The sequence below is a fragment of the Anolis carolinensis genome, chromosome 2 (assembly GCF_035594765.1).
Source record: "Anolis carolinensis isolate JA03-04 chromosome 2, rAnoCar3.1.pri, whole genome shotgun sequence".
In the NCBI taxonomy this organism is placed as follows: domain Eukaryota; kingdom Metazoa; phylum Chordata; class Lepidosauria; order Squamata; family Dactyloidae; genus Anolis; species Anolis carolinensis.
In genome coordinates, this window is record NC_085842.1 from 192836862 (window position 1) to 192860231 (window position 23370).

At 40.0% G+C, this 23370-nt stretch overlaps 2 protein-coding genes across 10 annotated transcripts in view; one reads left to right on the plus strand and one right to left on the minus strand.

The window, feature by feature from the left end:
- Positions 1-23370, minus strand: part of dock6 (dedicator of cytokinesis 6) — a 134264-nt gene that overhangs the window by 49179 nt on the left and 61715 nt on the right. For 7 of the 8 annotated variants that reach the window (XR_010003179.1, XM_062971429.1, XM_008103781.3 and 4 more), the window contains exons 14-23: positions 22734-22896; positions 17504-17621; positions 12377-12447; positions 11958-12096; positions 11404-11505; positions 8939-9025; positions 7784-8015; positions 5393-5551; positions 3073-3248; positions 756-860 (exon numbers count right to left, since the gene is read on the minus strand). Coding sequence is in view for 7 of the 8 variants with exons in the window: in XM_062971429.1 (XP_062827499.1) it covers positions 756-860; positions 3073-3248; positions 5393-5551; positions 7784-8015; positions 8939-9025; positions 11404-11505; positions 11958-12096; positions 12377-12447; positions 17504-17621; positions 22734-22896 (1352 nt within the window). In the remaining variant the exon portion in view is untranslated. The remainder of the gene's footprint in view (positions 1-755; positions 861-3072; positions 3249-5392; positions 5552-7783; positions 8016-8938; positions 9026-11403; positions 11506-11957; positions 12097-12376; positions 12448-17503; positions 17622-22733; positions 22897-23370) is intronic. The other variant, XM_062971430.1, reaches the window with a different exon arrangement.
- On the plus strand, positions 18848-22739 carry LOC103277738 (uncharacterized). 2 transcript variants are annotated; one of them, XR_010003181.1, is made up of 3 exons: positions 18848-19143; positions 19640-19810; positions 21469-22739. XR_010003181.1 is itself a non-coding variant. In XM_062971439.1 (2 exons), exons 1-2 carry the CDS (start codon positions 18853-18855, stop codon positions 19919-19921), a joined length of 573 nt encoding a protein of 190 aa, XP_062827509.1. In that variant the 5' UTR covers positions 18848-18852; the 3' UTR covers positions 19922-20142. The 2 variants fall into 2 exon arrangements, 1 of the variants encoding a protein (XP_062827509.1); XM_062971439.1 differs by lacking the exon at positions 21469-22739 and having other exon boundaries at positions 19640-20142.

A 23370-nucleotide genomic window follows, 5' to 3' on the forward strand; every position in this document is an offset into this window, starting at 1 on the left:
TTTCTTTGTATGTCAATTTGAAAAGTGTTCAAGCTGAAAAGTAGAACATGAGTGAGAGATTTTCGGAGTTCCAGATGTATAGGAACTACAATTCCAAACACCTCTTTTTATTAGCCATGCTGGGTTTACAGAATCCAAAATATCTGAAGGCCATGGTTACCACATGCCACTTATGAGATTGATGATATCTATTCTCCAAACCATGCCCTGATGAATATGGAGGGTATTGCATTAGTCCCATGTGATCTACGTCACTCTAACCTTCAGTAAAACATACTATAACTTCTTTATTTTTAATGTGTTCTACACTGCCAAGAGACTGTAAGTTGCATCATGAAAGTAAACAAGACCTTGCAGACTTTTGCAAACAAACCTCTTTCCCTGATAATGCCAGACCTGAATGCTTACAAAATTAAAATATCTCTGTCCTTGGGTATAGAAGACTTCATCACTTCCTGCTACTGAGACATTCTTTGGGAAAATCAGATCTGCTATTCTAAAAACTAAAATGCATTCAATTATTTCGAAGTAGGAAAGGAAATTTGGCAATAGTTTAAAGATCAGTTACGTAGAATGCTCCTATGTCATAAAAATGTCCAAAAAAATGTTGTGTTCAATAGCTAGTCACTTCAGTCTTTAAGGAAACTTATTTTTGAACCTTAACCTGGCTGCAATTACAGCTGCCCTCCTACAAGCAAAGTCAATGAAGGAAGGCAAGGGAAGCTCCAAGCTCAAGGATAGGAGAGGAAAGGCACCTGCTTCAGGTCCGTGCTGGAGTTCGGATGATTCCTGCGAAGCACAGACTTTGGGCCTCCCGGGGCATAAGCTGAGTTGACCCAGGAGTGAGAGCGGTCGATCCCCTAGGTAGTATGCAAAAGAAGAGCATGAAAGGAAATAAAATAATCAAACCTGCGACACATAGATCAGAGTAAGAGGGCCCAAATTATGCAGAAAACCTGCACCATTGCCGCTACTATTTAGAAGAAGAAGGGGACCACCACCCAAACTTTGATGGATAGGCAAAGGAGTAGAAACGTTAGCACCAAGGCTCAATTTGACACAAAGGCTCTCTTTTGTTGTAAATCAAAGCATAGAGCACATACCACCTTGGGCTTCTGCCCTTGGTTTCCCACAACCACAGTGTTCTGGTGAAGGGGGCTCAGAAGATTTTCTTTGAAAACATGCAAATGTGAGTGAATCAATAGGTACTGTTTCGGCGGGAAGGTAACCGCGCTCCATGCAGTCATGCCAATCATATGACCTTAGAGGTGTCTACGGACAACACTGGATCTTCAGCTTAGAAATGGAGATGAGCACCAACCCCCAGAGTCGGACACAACCAGACTTCATGTCAGGAGAAAACCTTTACCTTTTCCTATGCCCAGTGGAGTTCACCATTTGTAGGGTCTACCTGCAACCCTCTGGAACACTGCCACTATGAAGAAGCCCAGATTTTTATCCCCTGCCACTTGATCACTCAATCAGAATCCTGTCTGAAAGGGGTTTATCCATGAAAGAGCCACTTGATGCAACTGCTTTGGAGTATTTCAGTTACTCCATAACTCCATAACAAAGTCATGGAAGCTAGAAGGTCACTATGCTGTGCCTGTCATTTAGAGAGAACACACAGTTATCTGACCTTGGAACAGTCATCACTATGCAAAAATACAGATCCATAGCAGGTACAAAGACAAAGAAGGACTAGGAAGAGGCTGGCATAGTTTTTTATGGTCCAGGCAGACAATACATGGACACCAAATATAAAGTATTTGCTGCCCAATTTCAGTTTGTACATTTGTGTAGTATTTCTATTGTTAGTGCTGATTTAATCATTATTTTACTATGAGCTGCCTCTAATTATAGCTTGTGCTTTGTATTTTACATTTTTAAATCACTGCATAGAGAACCTTAATTACCTCAAAGTACAATTAATTTTTTCCTATTACTCATTAAAGAGATGTGACACATTTTAGTTTTCTACATTTTGCTCACAAATTAAGATCAGAAAGCATCATGTTAAACTAGGCAGCCTGTCTCCCTGCCATGCGCAGACTGCAGAGTTGCATCTAGATCAAACAAACAATTATTCTGTAGCAGATACAATGTCACAAAACTGAGCTTCTTTCAACAAGGTTGGACTATATAAGAAGCATCTTCTTGGCAGATCACAAAGTATGCTCACAAGATAACTTTCTCAAATTGGATTTCTGATTATATTCATGTAAAGCATTGTGTGAAAATTGTTTTTCTCTAGTTGTCCTAAGGGCTTAGCTTCATGAAGTAGATATCTGGTAAACCTCATTTTCCCCATTAGGTCAGAAGTGGACAACTGCAGCCCTCCAGAGTCATTTGGAAGTCTTCTAATCTTTCATGAATCTCTATAATGGCAAGGGCTGGTGGAATGTAATTGACAGTCCCTTTTTAAGCCAAAGGCTCTCTCTTTCACACAGTATATAGTGAGTTAACCTGGAATAAAGTTATTAGTTTTAATGAGGCAACTATTTTAATTCTTCTCCATTAAGTGTTACTATTTGACTTAAAACTGAAAACCATTTGGAAATGTTATTGTCCAACTGTTCTAATTTTAAGAAATGAAACAATTGGAGAGATGAGGAAGAAAATAAAAATAATATTAAGACTTCAGTAAAATATTGCATCAGAAGGTGCCATTAGAACAAATGTAGGGCCCCAGATCTCACTCTCTTTGGAAATCATTTCCTGTAAAATGTGAACAGATTAATGTTTAGTAAATGTGTACATGTTATAGGATAATGCAATGCATTCAGAAAAGGTGGGAATCCAATTTGAAGAGCTCTTTCCCTGAATTGTCTACAGTTTAGTTTTGTCATTTCGTTTACACTTGGTCTTTTTTATGAGGTGGTTGTCCCAAGACTGCTCCATTGTCTATACAACTACATTTCAAGATTCCTGAGGTGCATATAGTACAGGTACTGATGAATACCTATTGGCCATCACCCCTTATTGTTCCTCCCACTGGCAGTAGGAATTGTAACAGGTAGTCTGGCAACGAGAGAAATCAAGAGGGCCCAGCCTCAATTCTTCAAGACTTACCTTGCTGCTTATGATCTTCTGAACTTCCTCATCCGGGGAGTTTGGGGTGGTGGTCAGGTCAGGGTTGCTATTGCTGATGCTTTTGGAACGAGAGAGATTAAGGCTGACTGGGCGTCCAGTTGTGCGGGACAGGGTGGCATACTGGATGGGGCCACTCTGGGGTGGCATCCCAGGCTCTGTAAACATATGCATGAAAAGGTTCAATCAAGGGATATAAAGAGATGGCAACACACTGAGATGCCCTGAATATGTACACTGCTATGGGATAGGGGCGCCCTGGGTGACATTACTAACCTGTCAATTCATTTCAGGGCAAAGCATAAAATTATGATTTTGACCTACATGGCTTGGGTCCGGGTTACCTACAGGGTTGTCGTCTCCCATACAATCCATAGCCCCTTAGGACTCTGAGGGATATGTCTACTTCATCCAGCCAGAACCCAACTGGCGATCAACACCCAGAGGACCTTTGGCTGTCCCCCAAGCCTGTGGAATGATCTGCTGGAAGATATCCAACAGCTAAATCAGCTGTCAAAATTTAAGACACAGAACTACCCAGTCAATTTTAACTTGGAAATTTTAATCTGTATTCATCAATGAATTTTAACCTGCATTTTAACTCTATATCTTGCATTTTAATAGTTTCATCTCTTTCATTTAACAATGTTGCATCCTGCCTTGAGCCGCAAGGAGAGGTGGATAATAAATGTATTATTATCATTATATTATCATTAATTCCTACAGCCATTATTAGACTACACACTGTCATCCCATTCCTACTTTTAGTCTCCACATCCTATTGTTAGAAGCCCCCCCCCCCCTTTTGCTGGAATAGAACATTTATAGTGAAGGACTCTTTTTCTCAAACATCAGGTGAGGCCTGGCTGTAACATATTTTACAAATACTTCCCATGCTTGTTTCCTCCCGTTGTACTAGTTTTCACTCTTTCCAATCCTTCCTAATTTTCCTCTCTGTTTCAGTAGCATTGCTGTGTTTATAATTTGCTTGTTTTTGCTGGATAATTATCTATTTTTGTGTGGAATATCTTTCATCATAATCATCATCATCTTTATTATTATTATTATTATTATTAATTCTACCTCTCTGTACACCAGATGGTATCAACAGTGCTAGAGGCCAACTAAACCAAGTCCACAACTACTTGTATCTGCACTGAATCCAACCATTCCCAGCTTAGGGGTGTTGGAAATTACTCACTGTAGGTTGCAAATGCAGGTCTCCTTTGAGCAGAGGCTCTTGGCAACCCATGAAGAAACAGAGCCACACTTTCTATCCATTTGTCTTGTTCTTAGGCACCAAATATTAGCTGTGTTTCTTGCTCTTGGCACCAGGCCAGGAAGTGGCAGAAGATAAATTAACAGAACTATAGTAGTAAGCCCCAAACTTACCTAACTAAACCTAGAGGTAGGTGGGGATGGAAGAACAAGAGAAAGTCTGAGACCTTTCTAATCTACACAATTATGAGATCATAGCCATCATGCTTCCTTGGACAAAAACAAAGTACTCTGCCCTCCAGTGGAAGCTCATTTTAAACTCTCAGAAAGGTTAAAGTGTCAGATGGCATTTGCTAACCAGTTTCAAATTATTCTTTATCAATTGCTAAAGAAAACTCTTCTCTTTCTCTTTCTCACAAAGACTGAGAGGAATTCCATTTACCTTCTATTTAATCCAACCCTGAAGCAACTGTTAGTTTTTGAAGTTAGTTTTTAACTATGTGCCAAAAGTTATTATTTGAGTTCATCCCATCACAGAATGTGGTGTGTGACCACCTCTCTTCACAATATATTTAAGCAATGAAACCTTAGTGATTGGTTAAATGAAGACTTTCCTTCAACAATAAAAAATATTAGTGTCCATATTTTGCCTATTAAAAGAATGCACTGTTCTCGTTACTTAATAAACAAATATTAGCATATGAAGGAAAGAACTTTAATGTTTGTAATGCCCTTTGTTGTATTCCTTCAATTTGTTTCTGACTTATGCTGAACCTATCACAGAATTTTCTCGGCAAGATTTGTTCACAGAAGATTCGCCTTTGCATCTTTGTGATTCTGAGACAGTGTGACTTGCCCAAGGACACCCAGTGGCTTTATATGGCCAATGAAGGGTCTGTATACTGTTCTCCAGAGTCCTAGTGCACACTGGTTCTTGATGTTCACATAACAACTTTTTTTGTTCAACTCTGATAACTATTTATCTCCCTGAACTACAGACCAAGGGAAAAGGCATACAGTTTAAAATGAAGTAAAGCAAAGCATTTAACATCATTCCTTCTCCTGCATAAATACCAAGACCTACCTGGCAAGTTTAGCTCTGCAACTGGCAGGCGAAAAACATAGAAGATGTAAGAGGCCAGGAGATGGTTACGACCATGTTGGTCTTGGCTATTCTCCAGGCTCTTGTGGATCTGGTTCACCATCACAGCAATGGCTTCAAAGGCAGCACGGCCCAAGTTAACTGAAAAGAGCCAAGGAGAGAAAAGTGCAGGGGTGTGAGCCTGCTCCAACACGGGAAAAAAAGAAAACAAGAAACAAATACAGGATGGGAAAATCCACTAAAATGAATTCTAAGTAATATTTGTTTATGTGTACAGTGGACCTTCCTTATTTATGCACATCAGGTGCAAAGATTCAACCAATCACAGATTAAAATAATAAATTATGTTCAATTACACTCCCCCACTGATGGTGAAGAAGCCACTGAAGTGGACAAAGAGAAAGAGAAGGGGGAAAAGAGTGGGAAGTAGTGACAGAGTGGTTATCAGCGTGGGGTGAGGTAGGGCAGGGAGGAAGAATCTGGCATGAAGTGGCAACTGGGGTGCTTAGAACAGGCACGGGCTGTGTGTGTGTGGGGGGGGGGAGGGATCAGGCGGTAAGGGACAGCAAGCACGGGGAACAGCTAGTAAGGCTAGGGATGTGTTTGCACATGCAGGCAGTTGCCACCTTCAGAGTGCATATGGTGTGGTGGAAGGGATTTGGTGGCATTCAAGCTCACCTCTAATCTTTTTATATAAGGGACTTGAGCATGCACATTTTGGGGTATTCACAGGAGCTTCCGAAATCTATCTCACACAGATATGGTTGTATTCATCTCTTTCTTCTGCCATGCTTTTTTTTTGAAAAAGACATTTGTTCTTGCTTCCAACGTAATCAGCATTTATTCCAGTGGCTTTTTTCCTCCCAGTATCCTGTCTTTTCCTTTATTTTATTATTACTGTTGAGATCCAGCTTCCACTCCTGCTTTCTGGTTGTCACTCCGCACAAAATGATGCAAGCACAAGCAGTAGGCAATAGAAGATAAAAGGCAAAAAAGACTTGACACGGTATTGCCATCAAAGAGTAAAGGATATATTTTTTTGCCTTTTCTCTTCTATTGCCCAATGCCTGCATTATTTTGTGTGGGCTGACAACCTGAAAGCAGGAGGTTGGAGTTCTCTGGGGGGCAGCTATTCCAAAAAGCCACAACCCAACTGGCAACCATCACCAGGAGGACCTTTTCATTGGCTGCCCTGAGGCTATGTATGGACTTGTCGGAAGAAATTCAAATGTTAAATCATCTGTCAGAATTTAAGACACAACTGAATACCCATTTCTTTTGGCAGGTCTACCCAGTCAAGTTTTAACTATTGAATTTTAACCTGCATTTTATTGGTAGTTTTAATCTGTATTTACCTGTGTGTAAATTGTTATATGGATTTTAATAGTGTTATAGTTTATGTCTGTTTTATCATGCACTTGCATTGTGCATTATTTGCATCTGTCTAAAGCATTTTGGTGGCAGCCCTGCTCACCTTTCATGTGGCTATCCAGCACACTTCCAGCCTAAATTCTCAGGTCCCTGCACACAGTAGCAGACCAGGAAACCAAGAAAAGGTAAAATCCATTTGTGTGATTCACAGAGACTATGAAGAACATAGGTTTCTAAATCACCTTAGAAAGACTGCATTAATAGTATAGTACTATGTAATAAAATTGGGAAAAAAATCTGTTCCTGATTTGAAAATGATATTTCCTGATTAACTGTGTGATACTACTTTGAAAGTAGTTGTTATACTTCAGAAACTTCATTTTTGAGGCTGCCACAAATTATGTTGAATAGGTTGAGACTTGATGAGATATTCATTGAAAAACTGCAACAAAACGTGCTGCAAGATGTCTCGGCAAAACAAAGTTTTTGCAGTTTAATTAACTTAATTAACATGTTTTTATGACAGAACCAATTAGGAAATGACATTTTATAACCCAGGAACAAAAAATGTGTTACAAAGAGAAATATTAAAATATTCATCTTGGACATGAATAATAGTGTTTTATTTCTATTTATTACTCATTTTGTATGCTTTCTGAAAAATCAAACAAATTTTTCTAAACAAAATGTTTTTGCTTGTGGACCTCAATCCAAATTACATGTGGAACAAAAGAGTCCTTCCTGGCTCTTCTCTGCCTATAGGATGACTCATTTTATGAACACAAATCCCTCTACTTTATACCAAGGGTTATAGGCAAAACTCACAGGATTTCACTTACTACATTTCCATTCCTACAGTGTCCCAAAAGTGAGAGGTACCAGGATTTGTCCACCTCATATTGTTTATATGAATGCTGCAATTTCATGTGAATTAGCCAAGAGGTGAAGCAAAAGGACCCAACTACAAACATGGTGTCAAAGAGAACATGTTGTGACACTCACCAATCTGTCCTGCGATGACAGGTGGATATACAATGAGCTGGATCAACTTGTTGAGGATCTGGTGGCTAAAGGCAACTAGGGACTCTAGGCTAGCCACCCGAAGGTTGCCCACACTAGATTTCAATTCTGATTCCATGTTGTTCTCTGTTAGGATCACATCCTTCAGCCGAAAGGGGAAGGTATATTCTTCAAGCACATGGATCAAAGTGAAGAACTTGTCCAGGAATGGGTCCTGGCAAGGCAAAGGATGGATTATTTAGGCTGTAACTCAACAATCAAAATCCTTATCAATATCACTAATCCAGTTCAGCAACCAGCTGAGAGGAAGTAGTTTGGTAGCTGCACAGTGGCAGATAGGAAAGAGCTCCAAAGGGTCACCAGTTCTGCACAGCAAATCACTGGTTGCCTCTCCCCTCTTTATAATTCCTACTGCCTTAAGAAAGCTTAGAGCATTCTTGGGGATCCATCTCACCCGGCATATTCTTTGTTTTTTAATTATTGCCATCTGGCAGATGGTACAGGGTGACAAAGACAAGGACAAACAGTCAGAAGGATAGTTTTTATCCTAGAGCTGTGGCTATGTTGAACTGTGGTTTTGTATTGATGTGGCATTGGGGGTTGTGTGGTGGTGGTGTGAATGGATGGATTTGTTGTTTTGTGGTGTGTGTGGGCGAAGGCATGTAATTTTATTGTGCAATAGTACAATGACAAATAAAGCTATTCTATTCCACTATATATGTTTCCAGCATTAAGGAAAAGTACAGGATCTCCTCAATCTTATTTCCTGTGGGATTTAAGATTATTGCTAGAATATATTAGAAAAAAATTGCCAGACAGTGCAGTTCAGAATCCTAGTCCTTAATCACATAGTTTTCATATATTTAAAGCACCCAATGAAAATTTAATTTTCTCAAAGAAGTATTTATTGATTATACTGGCTGAGAAAAAAGAACTGATTTTAGATTTCCAACAATATTATATTTTGGGGGGGGGGGGATCAAGGATCTTTGGAACTGTATGGTGCCTAAAGGGGAGCTAGCGATCCTCTTAAGGCTCAAGTTAAAGTACTGCAGAGAATGCTGATAGAGGAATGAAAACTCCATAAAGACTACTCAACTGAACCCAACCCTTGCTTTCTCCTCCTCACTCTTTTACCTGAGTGTGGACAGAAGAGACTGCCAGAACTTCCACATTGAAGACACCTTTGTGATTATCCACCCACTTCATTCCAGGTAGTTGTACCTATAAGGAAGCATAATGGAGAAGGAAAGTTTATTGGAGGAAGACCCAGATCTTGGTTCTCGGCAAAATTACGCATTGTTCATGCTTCCAGTCAGAAAAAATTCAGATACTTCTTTTAGAGCAGAAAATGGGTTCCATGCCTTCTTCACAATGGGTATTCTTGATATAGAGGGGATATGATTCAATGGAAACATGAAGAATCATATAATAATAGAGTTGGAAGAGACCACATGGGCTATCAAGTCCAATGTCCTGCCATGCAGGAAAAGCACAATCAAAGTATTCCTGACAGATGGCCATCCAGCCTCCGTTTAAAAGCTTCCAAGGAAGGAGCTTCCACCACACCCCAAGACAGAGTGTTCCACTGTTGAACAGCTCATACGGTCATTAAGTTCTTCCTAATGTTCAGGTGGAATCCCATTTCCTGTAATTTGAACCCATTGTTCCAAGTCCTAGTTTCAAGAACAGCAGAAAACAAGCCTGCTCCCTCTTCCTTATGATGCCCTTTCACATATTTACACATGGCTATAATGTCTCTTCTCAACCTTCTCTTCTGCAGACGAAACATACCAGTTCTTTAAGATGCTCCTCATAGGGTATGGTCTCCAGACATTTGATCGTTTTAGTGGCCTTCCTCTGGACACCTTCCAGCTTGTCAATATCTCTTTTGAACTGTGGTGCCCAGAACTGGACACAATGTTCCAAGTGAGGTCTAACCAAAGCAGAATACAAAGGTACCATGACTTCCCTCGATCTAGGCAATATACTCCTTTAGATGCAGCTCAAAATCCCATTGGCTATTTTAGCTGCTACATCACACTGTAGGCTCATGTTCAACTTGTTGTCCATGAAGACTTCAAGATCTTTTTCACATGGACTCTTGTTAAGCCAGGCATCACTTATACTGTATCTTTGTATTTCATTTTTTTTCTGCCTAAGTGGAGTATCTTACATTTGTCCTTATTAAAATTCATTTTGTTAGTTTTGGCCCAGCTCTCTAATCTGTCAAGATCATTTTGAATCCAGATCCTGTCATCTGGAGTATTAGCTATCACTCCTAATTTGGTGTCGTCTGCAAACATGATCGACATTGCCCTCTAAATCTTCATTCAAGTAATCAATAAAGATGATGAACAGGACTGGGCCCAGGACCAAACCCTGTGGCACTCCACTAGTCACTTCTTTCCAAGATGAAGTGGAACCATTGGTGAGCACCCTTTGGGTTTGATCACTTAACCAATTACAGATTCACCTAACCATAGTTTTGCCTAGCCCACATTTGACTAGTTTGCTTGCAAGAAGGTCATGAGGGACTTTGTCGAAGGCCTTACTGAAATCAAGATATGCTACATCCACAACACTCCCTATTACCTTGTCTGCTTCATATTTCGCAACTGTTTTGTTGTGCTAGGAGTTCCTGTTATCTTGTTTATTTCTCATGCTGTGGGCATTAGTGTAAAGATATCTAAGCCCGTGGGACATTCTCCTTACCTGTTTATTTGAGATTATTGTACCCTTGCTGCTTGGTACTTGTGTTTGTCCAACCCTCTCTTTAGCCTTTTGTCTGTTCACTCCAGGCCTTGATAAACTACTGTTCCCATGGGTAATGTTATCCTCCTCCACACGGCCTAGTTTAAAGTTCGCCTGATAAGGATTGCCAGTCTCTGAGCAAAAACATTTCTTCCTACTTCTGTGAGATGCAGCGCATCCTCTGCCAGTAGCCCATCTTTCTGGAAGAGCATACCATGGTCCAGAAAGGCAAATTGTTCTTCCTGATACCATCTGCGGAGCCAGTTATTCATTTCTACAATTTTTCTTGCTCTTCTTGCACCACGTCGTACAACAGGGAGATGAAAAGACCACCTGTATATTAAGATCTTTTAAGTTTCTTCCAGAGCTTCAAAATCCTTTCTGATCTTTTAAAGACTATGCTTTGTATCGTTGGTTCCTACATGAACTAACATGAAAGAGGAAGGGTCAGTGAGCTTGATGAGCCTTGCTAATCACTGAGTTATGGTGGATTTTTGCCCCAGGGAGGCAGCATGTTTATATAGACATCCTATCACGTTTGCAAATCATTGCTTCTGTTCCTCTCAGGAGGGAGTCGCCTACGACCAACACTGTGTTCTGCAGATCTCCTGAAAACTGATTCTGTTGCTGAACCAGATTGTATAGCGCTAAACTGGCCCCTTCCTCAGTAGCTGGCCTCCGCTGGAGCTGAACTACTGGCTCTGCTCAGTTGACCTAACTGAAGCTCTACCACTTGAACACCCAGCAGAAACTCCTCCTCTCAAGCACAGGGCAGCATGTTTCACTATTCAGGCACTTCATGAGACTCCACATATTCTTTGGCCTAAAAGCAAACATGCATGACTTACATCAGGAGTGAGGACTGAATAACTGGGCGGAGGCTTGTCCACTGATACAGGAAGACAAAACTGCCCTGTCCTCAGCCGGCCATGTTGCATGAGGGGGATCCACTAGAGACAGAAAAGAAGAAAGAAGACCAGAGAGGGGATGAACAATTACATCTGTGACCCTTTACAACAATTCACCATCCCCTCCTGTCCCTCATGCCAATATTACTAAGAAAGAGAAAGCAAATATTTCCCAAAGAAGAGTAAGATTGTTACTATTAATCTGCTCTTCTGTCGTCTATACTTGACTGATGAACAGGGAAATTCATGTCAGGAGTTTGAAGGGGATTCAAAAGATCCTACTGGGTGAATTGAACATATGACCTTAAACAGTGTCAGGACAGCAGGGTCTCAGTCTAGCAGAAACTGCTTTACATGGTTTTAACACAAAGAGTCCTATGACCAGAAACCCTTCATCACAGGAGACACAGGGGTTTGAATGTGATTCATTCTGAGGAAAAGTATTAGGTCTGCCTCTAAGCTGTGGATCTCAGACAGTTTTGCATATTGTTTACCGTGTATCCCACAGGAGTCTCCAGAGGTGTGTTCTGCTTCTGCTGACAGCTGATATGGTAAAAGGTGAAGAGTAAGTGGTGGTTGTCTGTCAGGTTGGCTGGGATCTTCAGCTTGAACTCCTCACAGAATTCAGGGGATCTAGAGATGGGGTGATAGACATCCCATTAGCCTGCTTAGACATAGCACTGGCTGAGAAAGAACTCCAGTCTCCCAGAAATTACAACTGGGATGAAGAATGTAATTTTCCATTTCCAAAGGGGGCAAGGCTGTCTCAGTAAGGGAAGCACATAGGAGGTCTCTGACCATTGGAAAGCCCCTTTTCTAATAAAGAGTACCCATCATCCTGAACAGCCAACCAGCTCCCCCATCCCTCTCGCAACAAGTATCTTGTCCACTGTTCTTATTACTTTACACTCACTTGTTATGGTATACAACCGCTGTGTAGGCCTCTTTTGCAAATTCACTACAACTCGATTTTCCAAAGATAACCTGGGGTGTTAGGAAAGATGAAAACAGTATTGGCCAGAGACAAGGAGAATGAAATCCAGCCAACCATAGGGAGGAAGGCCCTGACACACCTCTGAAAGAAGCACCTCCTAATACTTGTCTCAATGTTTTCATGAAAAGTGGTCTCTTGCCTGGAGGAGGGGAGGGGAGGGGGGTTGCAAATCTTCCCCCTTCACTTCTCTGTATGATGCATTTGTTTTTTGTTAGTCATCAATTCAGAAAATAATAATAATAATAATAATAATAATAATAATAATCTTTATTTATAGCCCCCGCCCCATCTACCCGAGAGGATTCGGAGCAGCTTACCACAAAAGTCAATGTACAACAAATAAGCACAGAGCAAACAACAGAAGTAAACACATTAATTACACAGAAAATAAATAAAAGTAAACAAATGAAGTATAACTCACAAATATTACTCATAACTATAAAAACCTGAAAATACTGGAGACATATAACATGTTAAAAACATTATAAAACTTGCTCTTGTCGGTGTGAGTAGTAAAAGCCAATTAAAGTGGTTCCAATTGTACTTCCATAGTTAAACAATTAATTACTTTCTTTTTTTAAAAAAATTTTTATTGAAGGTTAAGTGATATACATAGACAAGGTTTAAAAGAAAACAATTGGGTTTACAGTGAGGGGAATTGGGGAGGGGAAGTGAAAAGGATCAAAACACACAACGATAAGCGGGGAAGGGTTGGGGGTACAGTGTAAACTTCCATTCTATCCCCTACTCGGTAAATGTCTTTTGTATTTATTTATGACTATGTCCCGGTTCATTGTACTGTTTCAATTCTTTTTTTAATATATACATCAAATTTTTCCCACTTTGTGTTTTTGATCAATTCTCCTCTGATTACTTTCAAATAAAACGTTAATTTGTCCATGTCCTTTATTTCTTCCACTTTCTCCAGCCAGTGTTCCAATTGCGGGATCTTTTCTGTTTTCCATTTTTTTGCAATAGTTATTCTTGCTGCTGTAGAAATATATGTAAACAGTTTATCGTCGTTGGTGTCTAATTTAAGTGATGTATCCAGTATTCCCAATAAATAATATTTAGGTTTCATAGGGTATTTTTTGTTCAATATTTTTTGTGTCTCTTCGTGGATCATTTTCCAATATCTTTGTAACTTTTCACATGTCCACCATGAATGAAAAAATGTCCCTTCCTGCTTTTTACATTTCCAACAGACTTTTTGATAATTTTTGTACATTAAATTTAGTTTTTTGGGTGTCATGTACCATCTGTGGAAGATTTTTAACCAATTTTCTTTTAAATCCCATGAATAGGTATATTTTAACTTTTTATTCCAGATCTGTTCCCATTCTTCCATTCTTATTGGTCGACCAACATTTTTTGCCCATCTGATCATACAATTTTTCACCGATTCCGTTTCTGTCGACCAGGTTAATAACATATTGTAGATCTTTGAAATTTCCTTCCTATTTGTTACTATTATTTTATCCCATATTCCTTCTTCTCCATTGAAGCCTACTTTTTTATCTTTTATAAATTGCTCTCTAATTTGTATATATTGAAACCAGGAGATATTTTTAAATCTTTCTTTGAGTTCTTCCTGAGATATTAATACATATTCTCCCTCCTTCTTTGTCAAAAGGTCTTTATACTTAGGCCAGTTTTTCCACCCTAATATAATTCTTTGATTTGCTTCCAACGATGAGGTCCACATCGGAGTTTTGTTATACAGAAATTTCTTATACTTCTCCCAGACTTTGATTAAGGACGCTCTAATAAAATGGTTTCCAAAATTTTTCTCGACTAATCGTTTTTCATACCACAGGTATGCATGCCACCCTCTACGCAAATCAAATCCCTCCAGTGTTAAAATATTTTCATCAGCTAAAGTAATCCATTCCTTGATCCATTTTAGGGTGCATGCTTCGTAGCATAGGTTTAAATTTGGAAGACCAAAACCCCCCTTACTTTTATGATCCGTCATTACTTTATAATTTATTCTCGGCTTTTTATTTTTCCATATAAATTTAGATATCTCTTTATTCCAGATATTAAACTGTTTTTGGTTTCTAAGGATCGCTAAATTTTGAAATAAATGTAGCATTTTTGGTAAAATATTCATCTTAATCGTTGCTATGCGGCCTAGCAAGGATATATTCAACGATTGCCATTGTCTTAAATCTTTTTGTATTTCCCTCCATTTTTCTTGGTAATTGTTTTTCAATAATTGAGCATTTTTCGCCGTTAAACCATATGCCTAAATATTTTAATTTGGATACTGTTTTTATACCGGAAAGTTCTTGTAGGGTTACTTGGTTCTTCTTAGAGATATTTTTTGTTAATATTTTCGTTTTTTGTTTATTTACTTTAAATCCTGCTAATTTGCCAAAACGTTCAATTGTCGCCATCCATTTGCCAATTTGGTGCCTAGGTTCTTCTATTATACAAATTACGTCGTCCACAAACGCCCGAATTTTATATTCTTGGTTCCTTATTTTAGTGCCTTCCAATTCTTTGTCTTTTCGAATACTGCTAATAAGTGTTTCTAAAGCAAAAATGAATATTAAGGGCGAGAGTGGACAGCCTTGTCTAGTTCCTTTTTCAATATCAAAACTCAATGATTGTTGATTATTTATCACAACTTTTGCTGTTTGTCTATTATATATCGCTTCTATGGCGTTCAGGAAGTGGAATCCAATATCTACTTCTTTGAATAATAATTTAAAGAAGGACCAATTTAAATTATCGAACGCTTTTTCTGCGTCAATAGCAAGTAGGGCGACTTCCTTTTCATGATGAAGTTCGTAGTATTCTATAATATCAAGAATACATCTTACATTTTCACTCATGTTTCTACCTGGAAGAAATCCTTTTTGATCAGGGCCAATCCAATTCTTTAGAAATTCCTTGAATCTATTAGCCAAGATTGTCGTGAAAATTTTATAATCTGCATTTAAAAGGGATATTGGTCTGTAGTTCCTTATGTTCGTCTGATCGCTATTCTCTTTCGGAATAGCGATGACTACTGCTTCTGTCCATGATTCGGGTATTTCTGAATGCTCTAAAGCTGCATTCATGATTTTATGTAGGTATGGTAATGTTTCTTCTTGGAAGATTTTGTAAAATTCCACTTGGAAACCATCTGGTCCCGGAGCCTTATTTGTTTTCATTGACTTTATTGCTTTTCTAATTTCCTCTATTGTTATCTCTTTATTTAATAGTTCTCTTTGTTGATCTGATATTTTTTGTAACTGAAATTCTCCTAAGTATTGAGATATTTCATTTATATCAATTTCTTCTTTTCCGTATAGATTTGTATAGTACTGTTTAAAATTCTCTAATATTTCCTCATCTGTTGAATATGTTTTACCATCCTCTATTATTTTTGTTATCTGTTGTCTTTGTTTTTTCTTTCTTATCCTCCTCGCCAACCATTGGCCCGGTTTATTTGCATTTTCGAAATTATATTGTTTTATAAATTTCAGCTGTCTTGCAGTATCTTCTAACTCCCTTTGTGTTTTCCTTTTCTTCCAAATTAACAATTTTTTTTATTCTTTCTTTGTTTGATGGGTCTATCTTAAGTTTGTTTTCTAGGGATTCTATTTCTTTCTTGATCTTGTTTAATTCTTTATTTTTCTTCTTGTTTTTTTCCGCTTTTTGTTGGATGAGATGACCTCTTGTGACTGCCTTAAATGCGTCCCATATTATCTGATCTCTAATTTCCGGAGTATTATTTAATGTAAAGAACTCTTTTATCAGCTTCTTATTAATATTTATATCTTCCTCTGATTTCAATAGATTTTCGTCTAGTCTCCATCTATAAGCTGATCTTTTTATTTTTATCGTAGTAGTAATGGGACAATGATCTGATTTATCTCTGGGATGTATTTTAATTTCTCTTATTTTAGTACATAGTGAATTGGAAATCCAGACCATATCAATTCTCGCCCAGGACTTATGCCTGGCTGAATAAAAAGTATAATCTTGTTCTCCAGGATTATGTGTACGCCAAGCGTCTTGTAGATCAAATTCTTCCTTTAGTCTTATAAAGTTATATGGAATCAATCTGGATTTAACATAATTTCTGTTTTTAATTTGTTTACTTGTATCAAGTCCAAAATCTAACACTCCATTAAAATCTCCCAATATTATTAAATGGTCATATTTTACTTTCATAATGTTCTTCCTTAATTCACTCACAAAATGTTATTTTTGGACCGTTTGGGGCATAGATGTTGCAAATAAGGATTTTTTGTCGGTCCGATTCAATCATAACTGCTATGTATCTTCCTTCCACATCTTTGAATTGAACTGTTGCTGGGATATTTTCTTTAATATAGATTACTACGCCTCTTTTTTTTACAATATCAAATGCAGTAAATTCCTTGCCAATTCTTTTATTTGTTAAATGTATTACACGTTTTGCTATTATGTGGGTTTCTTGTAACCAATTAATTACTTTCAAAGGTCTGTTTCAGTCCCTTCCTGAAGACCATTAGTGTGGGAGCCAACTGATCTCCTTGGGGAGTGTATTCCAAGAGAAGGCCCTCTTCCTCTTCCCCACTAACCGCATTTGTGATGGAAGTGGGACTGTGAGAAGGGTCTCCCCAGCAGATCTCAGGACTCGGAAAGGTTCATTGGGGAGATACGGTCCCACAAATAGGCTGGACCAGAATCGTGTACCACTTTGTAGGTAATGACCTGCATTTTGAACTGGGCCTGGAAACACATAGGCAGCTAGTGCAGCTGTTTTAGCAGGGGACTAGCATGTTCCCTGTAATTAGCTAAAGGGAATATCTATTACATCTAAGGACCATGGAAAACTTCAGAAGAAATTAGGACCCTGATAGCAATTTGTCTCCTGCAGTTTGTGCAGGAGTGAAAAGGTGATAGATTGTCTTGGAGATCTAACATTAAGAAAAGGTGTCCTGTGTTACATGCAGCACCCCCCGCCAAGTGAACCTTTTCTCTCCTGTGGCTCCCATTTGCTTTACAAGGCTAACGAAGCCACAAAGGATCTGAGGAGACAAGCAGCAGAGAATTTGCCTCACTCACTGGCATGGCTTGGCTAGGGTCCTCTCCAGCCATGAACTGGAGCTTTACTGCAATATTCCGCACTGAACCCTGGCGGCTGCTGAAGTTCAGGTTTTGTGGATAAACAAACAGCAAGTTCCTGAAAGAGAAAAAAGAAAACTTTACACAGGTGCATGGGGAGGCAGGGAGTGTGCACGTATACAGAAATTTACATTATCTTGCCTTTGCTTACATTCACTGCTGATGAAAGATCAATCCATAACTGCTGACTAAATAACTCAGTAACTAAATATGTCACCAGCTTCGGAAGAACTAGAAATAGTTTAACAGGGACTAGTTCCGAATTTACAGAATAGTGAAAACCTATGGAACACCATCTTGCGCCTCCTCACAAAGGTAGTATGAGGTGTTTAGAGTCTCAGCTAGTCAGGCATACCCCTTTCAAGGATATACTTATTCCATTCCTCTGAAGTTTTGCTACTCTCCCCATCTCTCTTCCCAGCAGTCAGTATTTGGGGATCATTTAGGATATGCAGTCTTCCCAGGGGTAAGTTTGCTTCTTCCCTTAAAGCTATCTTCCTCAAGAATGACTGCACTTTCTAAAACCTTGGAATGTCCATCAACCTATTAATTAACTTGTGCAATGATAGTGCTGTTTCATGTTCCATAAGGAGTGTGCTCTTAGTTCATACAAACTTAAGTACCATTTACTCTATTGCCGAGAAAAGTGAATTTTCCTCTGGTGCTATGGTAGAATGAATAATACGCAGAAATAATCAAGACAGAGCCCACAAGAGACAATCTTTGAAGAGCTGGCATTCTTATCATGCAGTGCCTCTGTGTCACCCTGCTCCAAGGGGCAGCGTGTTACATAACATTGCTCCATAGTTACTCTTGCCAGCCCAGCTAGGACAGGCATGGTCAGCATTTGGGCAGACATTCTGCCATACACATAACCTTCCAGTTCCTGGAGTCATTTAATAAGCCAGAGCAAATTTTACTCATAGTCAGGCTACAGGCCAACAAATGCCCCTGTTATAATCAGATCCCACTCTTTGCAAGCTTTGTGAAACTTAGCTGCCCTGTTGTAATTGGCTACCATCCTTGTCTACCAACTTTGTGAAACTTGGCTGCCCCACGTCTATGAGATCAATGCCCCGACAGTGAAATGTCGGACAACATCCAAGATTCAAAATACTGCTGATTCATTAAGATCTGGGAAAACCAGGAGTGAGGAGATAGGGTGAGGAGTGCTTAGTAGAAATCTCTGATCAATACCATCTGCCGCTTTCCTATCTGACCCCTCCTATCTTCCCTATATAAGGGACAAACTCCAGTTGCTCTGTTTCTCTGCTGTGTCAGCCACCGAAATGCTGATGTTCCTATCCCTGAGCATCCTTCTGCCTTATGCAACCATGGCTGCCCCAGTTCGAATTAGTGCTCAGCAGCTAGCTCCGCAGAATGAAGTTGACGTTCTGGTTTATGGGGTAATGCAGTTCAGTACAGCACTGCATGAGCTCTATAGCTCCACAGCACAGAAGCTTGACAAGATCAGACATAGGACTAACATCTATGAGGAGGGTGTGCAAACACTACATCGCCAAGTCCAGAATGCCCAGCAGAAGCAACAAGAGACCAGAATAATCTTGGAGAGGCTGAAGGTACCTGGGTTTAAATGACAAAGGGGGAGTGGGATTGAGGACAGCATCAGTGGCAGCAACACAGCCATGACATGAAGTCTATGATACGATGACAGTTAGCAGCCAGAGTTGCATGTTACAAGTAAAAACATTACTATAAAGGGAGGAGAGGGAGCACCCGTGCTGTTTTTAAAAGTAATGTAATGACACCGAGGTTAGACATGGCATTTACTCATTACTGGGGAGTGGGGGAATCATCTGGGACAGAACATTCTGTGAGGATTCATTCCCCCTCATTATTTTAAACCATTTCTTACTGTTTTTGGTGAATTCCCCTCCCCTAAATAGAGCAAACAACACAACAAGAAAGGTTACAAACTATTCCTTGCCTTTTAATGGAAACCATTTCTTTTAAAGAGTAACTCTCAATGCTTTGGTAGAGGAGCACAAGGGCTTGCATTCTTATCTCCACTCTCTAACATCTCCCTATCTTACATCTCCATTCTTCCCTAATAAGGCTCAGGACACAGTGCTGAAGAAGGAGGCGCAGAGACATGAGGAAGTGCTGCAAGGAGTGTTTGTGGAGCAACAAAACTTGGCACACCGACTGAGGGCTCTTGAAGTCATGCTGTCATTCATGGAAAAACAAGATTTCCAAGATCAGGAAGGAAAAGTTGCTGCCCTGAAGGTAACCTTTCACCTCTCATTCAGAGGGCATTTTAAATGGCCATCCCAGTCACTAGCTGTGGCTTCAGTTTCTGAAAACCTGTTCTCTAAAATCCTAGCTGCTTCGAGATAAGTGGATTCTTTGCTTTTCTACAATGTGTCAAGAAAAGGAGGGCCTCTCCATTTAGCCCACTTCACTCCAAATTCTTGTCTGCATGATCATACCGACAGCAGACACAAAGAGGGACCAAGCCAGACTTTTCTTAACTGGTAAGAGGACAGGATTTATTCAATGGCTCCTAACAACTCCACATTGCACTGCTCATGCAGAGTCCCTTGGCTTCCACACAAGTAGGACAATCCATTATACACTAAAATGTTGCACCTTTTTTCAGATGCATATATTCCTTTTTTTTCCCTGTGAGCCCTCCTAGGGGGCCTCTTCTACAGGAGAACACATCCAGCTGGCAATGACAAGGCACACGACACCACTAGGCACAGCATGCCACATATTATGCTAACTGCAAGGGAATCCTTCCAGCTCTCTTAAAAGAATCATTCAATTGCTTGGAATCTTCTCAGCAGTAGCAATCTTGTTATATTACTTGAGGGGGGGATGCTTTCCAAGCCAGATCCAGAAACTGTTTTAAGCTCATAAGCTTATTTTCAGCTTATCCAAATCTCTTTTAAGGTGCCGTCTGCTTTAACAGCATAAACAGCAGGGGCTTTGGAGGGGGAAGGATTAGGGCTGTCAGAGCTCAGTGTACCATTATCACTAAGTACTTGTTATCCAGTGCCAAAAACAGCAGCCAGAATGGCAGTTCTTGCAGACATCCCCCCACATGGGGGCAAATGTCCCTCCTGAAAATCACCTTGTCATCTATCAGCAGTGGCATCATTACTTTGCTATGCTTGCAATGCTGATGGGGAAAGCCAGCATCCTTCATGACTCATGAAGGCACCACCCATCCCAGTTGTAACAGCAGCTATCTGGCACCTTCCTCTGAGGCCAGAGGGCCAAGCTGAGATGCTGTCAAGCTTTGCTAGGTAGCATGAGACAACAAATATGAGGGCACAGTCCCTTCTTAAGAAGGCCTGAGAGATGTTGCTATACTGACAGCCCAGAGGTAAGCAGTTCTGGGGGGCTTGTAAATGAGGGCTAATGAAGCATCAGAAAACTTCTAGCAAGGGAGAGACAGAGAGCTGTTAGCCTTCATTGCTAAGTGATAACCCCTTCCAGGTCCCCTGCTACCCAAGCACATTTGCAACATCATACAATCATCATCATCTAATTACTCTTTGGAGCTACTCAAATGACTCAACAGACTGAAAAGCTGCAGTTGATCCAAGAACAGGCAAGGCAAGACAGGTGGAGGTAGTTCCTGGAGAAAGATGCTACATATTTATCAAATGTGGCCAGGATGCTGGGATTTTCTCTCAAAGTTACTGTTTGCTAGATATGAGAACAGCATAAGGTGGGGGACTTGTCCTACCCACCTTCTTATGAGTCCCATGAAAAAAGGTGATGGTGGGCGGAGGGGGGTTAAATAGTCCTAGATCAGATCTTTATTTGCATAATTGATCCCCTCCAATCTATTTCTCCATGTTCTACAAACACACCATTCGAAGCAAGGTAGATTTGACATGTGGCATGTCAAAATCCTCTTTTTCTTTTCCTAGATGAAGAGCCATACAGGTGGCAAATGAACACTAAGAACCTAGAAAGAGACACTGTAGCAAAACACACAACAAGAAGATAGAGAAGACTGCTACCTTCAGAGCTGAAAACGACATGTTATCATCTTTAAAGGCTGTAGGAGCTTCGTGACAGCTATTTGCATGCATCCTGCAAGAGAGCTGTGTGTAAGAATAGAAATGTGTTTAGCTCAGGGATCAAGAGTGAGCTGAGAGGAATGCCCAGCTTCACCACAAGCAATTTCCATCCATAGCTGAATTGAGCTTGCACAGGTGGAAGAGGCACATGTCACCTTCGCACAGGAGTTAACTGCAAATCATTCAAGGAGCTTTTTAAAAAGTTAAAATCATCCCTGAACACAAGCAACAGAAGTAACCTTGCAAATTACAGAGATGCCATCTGAACAGTTATCTGCTGCATCTGAGATGATTCTGACATAAGGAGCTTATCATTTCTCTTCTTTAAGTATGTTACTCAGTGTTGGTGGGGGTTCTGTGCTGTAACACAACCCTTGGTACCAAAAGGACTCAGGAATGAGAGAAGTATTATTCCTGCTTCCTGAGATCAAACACCAGGATGGAGCCATTGCAGTGGCTGTTAAAGAACTAAAGCTTTACTTCCTGCATGATGGAACTGGCTTAGTACCTAGTTTGATGACAACAGCTGCTAACAGTTAGGGCCAAAATCTTGGCACTGTAATCTGACAATTCTGAGCATTTAAAGCTACAGATCAACCTACATCCTGACACATGACAGCAGAGTCCTAAACACGAATGGCCTCATTTAAAAGTGCTAGTGAGTACTGCCAGACAGAGCAAGACAAAACTATTTCCATTATGTAAGATTTGGTCCCATCCACTACCATCCTTTCCTCCTAACTACATATGTTTAAGGAACACCATGCTGTTTGTAAAAAGATCCAGCAACAGAGGGAAAACAGAGAAAGGGGTGACCCAGCATGAAGGAAATGGACGTGAACATTTCAGGCAACCTGATATTTCCCTGCAGAATTGTTTTTTCTTTTAATGGATTGCCTTAATTTCCTAGAACAATAAACTCCAGTTGCATTCTTTTGTTTTTCCCACTTTAGAACATACAGAAGAATTTAATAGCACAAGACTGAAAGAAGCAGAGCTAAGACAGGGAGGTTAAACACCATAAAGCATAAAAGTGGAGATACATTGGCTCAGATTCCCAACCCCAACCTCATACAGCATTTAATCTGCCCTATGATATGAAGTACACCCACCTATATGTTGTGTGAGGTGTGTAGACTTCCCTGACTGGGAACTCAAGGATCTCCTTAGTGGGTCGGACACGGAGGTCAGGATAAGGCTGGACGTGCAGAAGTTCAGGGGACAAACAGTAATGGGGGTTCTCTGGTACTGGTGAAATGTCGATCTTGAGCTGAGCTGTGTTGCAGAAACACATGGGTAAGAAGGTCTCACACACAAAAAATAATGGCCTGACATGAAGAAGCAAGGCTGAAAATGGATGGTCTTGCAGTGAAGAAACTGCAGGACAGAGGAGTTTCTTGCTTTTTCTGTATCTCCATTACATCACATGTAGGGGCAAAACTAATATTACACAAGAGAGAAAAGTCTTTTTTCTACACATAAACACACAAATAACACACACAGAGTGGCTACAGCAGAAACGGAAAGGTACAACAAATCAACAATACACGTAATTATTCAGAATTAGCTCAGATTGCCTTGCCAGAGCATAACACCACAATCTAGATTAGGAATACATGACAGCTCTAGGCTACAGGATGGCCTTCTGATTTACTTCTGCCACTTCCAGGTTGTCCAGCACTTTATAAGCACAAAACATCCATGTCCATGTCCCCAGATCCATGTCCATGATGAGCAAGAAAACCTCTA